The sequence below is a fragment of the Geospiza fortis genome, unplaced genomic scaffold (assembly GCF_000277835.1).
Source record: "Geospiza fortis unplaced genomic scaffold, GeoFor_1.0 scaffold53, whole genome shotgun sequence".
NCBI lineage: Eukaryota > Metazoa > Chordata > Aves > Passeriformes > Thraupidae > Geospiza > Geospiza fortis.
This window is the reverse complement of record NW_005054305.1, coordinates 10720708-10727224: the sequence shown is the minus strand read 5'-3', so window position 1 is coordinate 10727224 and position 6517 is coordinate 10720708. Positions and strand designations below refer to the sequence as shown.

Genomic DNA, 6517 nt, shown 5'->3' with positions numbered 1-6517 from the left:
AAAAAGAAAAAAACAAGTTGTTAATCAGTGGCCTATCTTCAGAGCAAGCCTCTGTAGGGACTGGCTCCAGACAATGCTATCACTTACACCTGTGCAATTGATCATATCAGAATTCCTTTCAGGCAACTCTGAATATCATTTGAGGTCTATGAGGTGTGGTCAGAAGCAGCACTTGGACTATGAAACTCTGTGCAGGAGGAGAATGTGGGTTCATCATCAAATCCTAAACTGAGATCAGAGAGACTAACAGTAGAAGAAGAAAAAAGAAAACTTGGTTTCAAACAGAGAAGAAAACCTCTCAGAAGTCACTAAGCGACAGGCTGTGGAACTGTCTTGCTTTGAGTAGGACTGTAATTTAAGTACTGAAGAGCTACACTTGGCTCCTTTAGCAAGGTTACAAAGTAACCTATTAGAAACACAATGCTACCTCTGTGTTGCAAAGCAGTTCTTGGAAGCCTCTGGATAGCCAAGCCTTCAAGGGATTGTTACATAGTACAACCACCAAATGTACAAATAAATTAATCATTGAGGAGAAGTATATAACTATACACTTCTAAACTCTCTGAAGTCAGTTCTGATCCCCAGCCCTGTCCCTCTCCTGTTTTAGACAAAACTGGCTATTAAGCACAAGATGCGCCTTGATGGAAACAAAACTGGTGTTTGGTACATGGCCTGTGTTGTGCTGGGTTACATCCACACCAGCCCTTTAAGGCCCTTGGTATCGGGTCTGATTTCTCCTGTTCAGTGACCAAACAAACAGCAGCAGTAACTAAGAACAATGGCAAACAAAAGGTTTCTATATTCCTGATATGCCAGTGAAATATGAATGGGGGAACCAAGTGAGATCTGTATTCCTTCTCATCCAGAGGCACAGACTAGATGGGGCAGCTGGTGCAGCACTGGGTGCACAGGTATGTTTTACTTGCAGAAATGCAACACACAAGTTTGGAACAAACCCATTGATGCTGCAGTTTATTGTAGCTGTGACATACTGGAGCCCATGGGACACAGACTGTGTGCTTCCCCCCTGTCCCTTGTAAAAGCTCCTATTGCACTCTGTACTGGTGACTTCTGGTTCCTACAGCTTCCTTTTCCCTCGTGGAAAAGGCAGTGCAATGGGAACAGTGTGGTTGGAGGCTGCTGTGGGTTGCCCTGGGGAAGGGTGGCCAGGAGGGAAGGGGCAGTGTGTCCCCAGCAGCCCTACTCCCCTCTGCAGGTGGCTCCCCAGCCTGCAGTAAAGCCAGAGCCAAATGGGCCCATGAAGTTTAACATGGACATCCTGCAGCAATTGTGGCTCCTGGGAAGTCACTGGGCCAAATCACCAATGGATTACAGGAAAATGGTGTTCATTAAGAATAAAAGCCTGCTTGCATTTAAATCAGATTTAATCGTATTCACATTGAAAGACTCTGAAGGTTCCCTTCCTTCAGTCCTCAGCTATAAGATTGAGGCAGGACAGTAGTTACGTTGGGGCACTTTACATCCCAGAGAATGCCCCCCTTCCTGTTCAAAAATTCAGTGTATTTCCCAAGAACAATACAACAATGTCTACAATGGCAGGGCAAAACAGAAAGATTTCTGACAGAAAAGGGTAACAAGAAAATAACCTGAAATGGCAGCAAAAGGACAGCTGACAGATGTGGACATGTAATAATAATATGGAAGGTCTGATACAGCCTTTCAAATGAGATTTTAATCAAAGAAATTTGGAAACAGCCCTAATCCTGTCTATTTTATAAACATAGATTTTATTGCTGTTTTATAGCATTCCAAATCATCAGAAAGGCTGCTATAGTTGTTGGCTTAACGGGTCTGTGCTCAGTCTTTTCATCCACACATCCTTCCACCTGTGCCTCTCCACACTCAGCTTTCCCTTTAAACTTCACTGCCACCATAACCTGGTGAAAACAGACTTGGAGAATTTAGAGCAGAAATGTCTTTCTGGTGCTTTTATATGCTGTATGGCACAGAAGCCTGCTGAAGAACCGGAGCCCTACTAGCACTCAGAAAACAGGCATAAAAATCTTTCTTATGTAGCTTCATCCACTTTCTGCAGCTTTTCATTTCCACCACAACTCAGCTGCCTAGAAGACATTCTCTGCAAACATTGGAAATGAAAACTTTACATACAGGCTTAACATCGTAGTGCTGCTCAAGAAAGCAAAGTTAATACCTGTTGTCTCCATTGCTTATTTCACTGCATATTTAAAACCACACTAAAGATCCTCTGGTCCTTCCCCACCCCCAAAACATCCCTGAGTAACTGATGATGAGCCAGAGAAATGCCCCAAAGTGGGGGTAGCAGTAGGATATTTCTTGGCTGGCTCATGCTGTACAATGGGCTGTGGCAGCACCTGATGGGTCCAGGGGCCTCTTGCACTGCCACAGTCCCTTCTGGGAGGGGCCAGGAAAGAGGAGCCTTGTGTTGTCAGGCAGCCCCCTGTGCAGGAACTGTCCCACCCATGGCCCTTGGAGGTCTCTTGGCATCCCTTAGTCTTTGCACTTTCACTTGTTATCAAGTCCTATTAGCACCTGTTCATCTAGATCTTCCCCAGCCTGGTCCATACTGCCAGATGATAACCCACATTCTCCATTCCCACTCAGCTGTGGTCCGAGTTTGTTTCCCTGTGAATTGCTGTGGCAAATTTCTCCTGATTATCCTAAATGTCAGTACTGGGGAAGATCTCTATCACTGATTCACTGAGAGTGATGTCTTTGAGACCCCCTGGTCCAGCTGATCTAGAGTTCAGGGAGGGTCAGGAGATCACTTTGGGACATCAGGTTTGTGTGTTAGGGTGAAAAAGTGAACTCATCTCAAGGAGGAGAACACTCCAGTTCTGCTTGCACATGGTCTAGGTACTCTTGAAACCCCCTCTCAGCGGCCTGTAGTCCACATTATACACATCCAGATTAAAAAAAACCAACAAAACAAAACAACCCCAAAAAACACAACAAAAAAAAAACCCCAAAAACAAAACAAAAAAAACCACCAGGACCACCTGCAGAGTTAGTCCTGCCCACCAGAGAGAAACCCTGGAGAAGGAGCCATTGTCAGTCTGAAGTTCCATGGCAGAATCTGTATTGAAAAATCTGATATCCAGAGGAAGGTTCTGAAGAGTGAGGAGGTAGGAAATGGCTTCCAAGTTTTCTAAGATATTTGTCAACATGTACAGAAAGATACAGGAATATTCAAAAATCCTTAATCCTATAAGGGTGCTCTGCTATCTGAGCAGTACAGCTGGTACCAAACACTATGGCAGTTAGCACAAGCACTGCAAATATGTGAGATGGTCAAAATTTTAAAAAGCTCCTTAAAAACCACATGGACCACTAACACAAAATTATGTTTCTTTGATTTCTGCCAGAACAGCTCTGTAAATTCAGCAATAATTTTTCTAAGAAGGATCCAGAAATAAAATACACACCTGTAGTACTGAATGGGATGTGATGGGAAGATGACCAAATACTTACATGTAATTCTAGTTACTGTATCCAAAGGATGATGCACAACAATAATTTGTCTTTATGCTGCTATTAAGATTGCAGTACTGTGTGGGCAAAGCTGAGCACCCAAACCAGGCCCCTTGTCCCAGTTATGTTTAAGTGGTAGGGTCCTACAAACACAGTTTTGTATTTATGCCTGCCATAGCATCATCAAACATAGCACTCATCACCTCAGCTGCTTCCACTGACAAAGACTTTGAGCTGTTTAATGCACCTGATGCTGCTCATTCCTGCCTGGAGCCACAGTGAAATGCAATCACCTGTCACTGCTTTATTTACTCCTGGGGCATTTTGCTCGAGGCATTCAATGGGTAGAACATATTTCTTTTTCTTTTGAGATTAGAAATTATGTGAAATACTTATGAGTTAATAATTTTTTAGCTTTAAATCTGTTTGCCTTGATTTTCTAGAGATTTGCTTCAGGGCTGGAGAAGAATGTTTCCAGGTGAACCTGATTTGCTTCTGACAGTTGGGACAGATGCAATTCATTTGGGGGAGGGAGGGAAAATGGTGAAGGGAGGATAAAAGGCTTTGGAAGCTGGTTTACAGTCCTTTCTATCAGGGAAGCTTTGTAGTCTTCTGTCTTAGTAGCTGCCTGTTGTTTTCTCCTTCATATTATGCCATCACCTATTCCTCTTAATTGTTTTCTTTCTTTTGAGTATTCCCCCTCTGCGAATTTGCGCCCCTGCAGCAGCCCTTTAGTTATCCCTGGCAAAGACAGCAAAAGCTTTTTGGGGGGAGCTTCTTCAGCCAGGACTCGCCGCTTGCCCTCACGCCTGTCCTGGTGCTCCATTGACTGGGAGCAGCTCTGCCTCCTGCAGCCCTTGGGATCTGGGGGCTTTGGCTCTGTCTACAAAGCCACCTACCATGGTGCAACAGTGGCTGTGAAGCAGGTGAAGAAGAGCAGCAAAAACCGGCTGGCGTCGCGGCAGAGCTTCTGGGCTGAGCTGAACGTGGCCCAGCTCCAACACGACAATGTGGTACGTGTGGTGGCTGCCAGCACCTGTGCCCCAGCCAGCGAGAACAGCCTGGGCACCATCATCATGGAGTATGTGGGTAACATCACTCTGCACCATGTCATTTATGGCACTGGGGATGCATGGAGACAGGGGGAGGATGAGGAAGAAGGATGTGGAGGGAAGGTCCTGAGCATGGAAGAGACTGTGTGCTATTCTTGTGACATCATGACAGGCTTAGCCTTTCTGCACTCGCAGGACATCGTGCACTTGGACCTGAAACCTGCAAATGTTTTCATCACTGAGCAGGGAGTGTGCAAGATTGGAGACTTTGGGTGCTCCCAGAAACTGGAGAAGGGCTCGTCCCAGAGCGCCTGCGTTTGCCAGCAAGGGGGCACGTACACACACCGTGCCCCTGAGCTCCTCAAGGGGGAGAGGGTCACTGCCAAAGCCGACATTTACTCGTTTGCCATCACCCTCTGGCAGATGGTGACGCGGGAGCAGCCGTACCTGGGCGAGCGGCAGCACGTGCTCTACGCCGTGGTCGCCTACAACCTGCGCCCCTCGCTGGCTGCCGGGGAGTTCCACGAGTCTCCCGTGGGCCAGGCACTGCACAGCATCATCAGCTGCTGCTGGAAGGCCAACGCAGAGGAGCGTCTGCGTGCAGACCAGCTGCTCCCCAGCCTCAGGGCCCTCAAGCAGAGCCTCTAGGAAAACTCAGGACTCTTTACGTTCCTTTTGTCAACTTTTCTTTCCCTCTATCCTTCCTCTGAATGTAATTAATTCAGCCACTGTGTGATCTAAAAGTTTTGTTGCTGTTTTTTATACTGGAAAAAAATACCCTGAACTATTTTGATATAGGAAAATTAAAAATAAAGAGGTTTAATGAAACTGTGGGGTTTTACCCTGGAAGGGGATAGTGGCAAAGATGATGTTGGCAGACACATTTTTTTTCTGGTTGATGTGTTGTGTGCTGCCTTGCTCACTAGGAAATGTGATGTGCAGAAAAAATGTTGGTTGTAAGTAAGAGAAGTACAAACAAGGGTCTGCTTTTGGAAGGTTCTTTATATATAATACCTTTTGGTATTTTTAAAATGTCAAATATGAGTAGTTCTTGACACCAGCTAGGGTAGTGCACTTCAGCTTTTCCTCTTCACTAACCAAGGAATGAGTATGTATTACAAATCAATGAATGCAGAAAAAGAAATACAAAGAGTCAGTGGTCTATTTAACTTGTTCTTAGATGTACCTAATTTCAGTAAGTATGCTGCTTCTGATATGGAAAATGTGAACTACTTACATAGTCCTTGAAATAAAGAACCTTTTTGTCAGTCTAAGGCTACTAAGAGTAAGAAGTTACATTAACAACTTGTCCTTTTATAAGACTTCCCTGCTACCAGGTGTGTCATTAGCAACTTGCTAGTTGGAACACTGTAAATTTTGAAGCATTATAAGAAGATTTTGTGCAGAATAAAGTTTAAAAAAGAAGGGGGAAAAGAATGGTTAAGTGAGGATTATTTTGCCTTATAATGCATGGCTCAGTATTGGACAAGATACTGGAAGTACTGAAAAGGAAGTTTACTTACAGCAGTAAAAATGTTCCTCTGCTGGTGCTCAAAGCATACACTATTGAACTATCCTGTGCACTGCTTATGTCTTATCTGCTATCTTTCCTAATCTGGTTGTAGTGTGTCTGGGAAAGGAAGTGCTGTAGGCAACGCTGAAGACAAAAAGCTCTGATCCCTGACTTATCAGAACTGATAATTGTACATCTGCACCCTTATCTGGAGCTGCCTGCTGTAGCTGATATTGCCATTCTGCTCAAAGCCTCTGCTTCTTTTTAAGACAGGAGAAAGAGTGATGTTTCAGTCAAATTGTTTTTCTTCTTTACCTTCCCTCCCCCCTGCTTCCATTCTGGAAAAAAAAAAAGTCCCAAAGGAATTGAGCCAGTTTCCTGATTTCTGACACACATCTGTTCTTAGCCCTGTGAAATCCTGGAAGTGAGCAACTATGTGAATTTGAGATGATTCTGTAGGTCTTTATGGTATTTGGGCTGG

The 6517-nt window shown here is 44.6% G+C and overlaps 1 protein-coding gene across 1 annotated transcript; it reads left to right on the top strand.

Moving 5' to 3' along the window:
* Window positions 1-4121: 4121 nt before the first annotated feature.
* MOS (MOS proto-oncogene, serine/threonine kinase) lies at window positions 4122-5250 on the top strand. Its single transcript, XM_005418321.2, has one exon. The coding sequence runs from the start codon at window positions 4122-4124 to the stop codon at window positions 5169-5171; it is 1050 nt and encodes a 349-aa protein (XP_005418378.1). The 3' UTR covers window positions 5172-5250.
* Window positions 5251-6517: the final 1267 nt, after the last annotated feature.

Coding starts and splice junctions, on each gene's coding strand:
- MOS (XM_005418321.2), top strand. CDS start 4,122: ATGCCATCACCTATTCCTCTTAATTGTTTTCTTTCTTTTGAGTATTCC.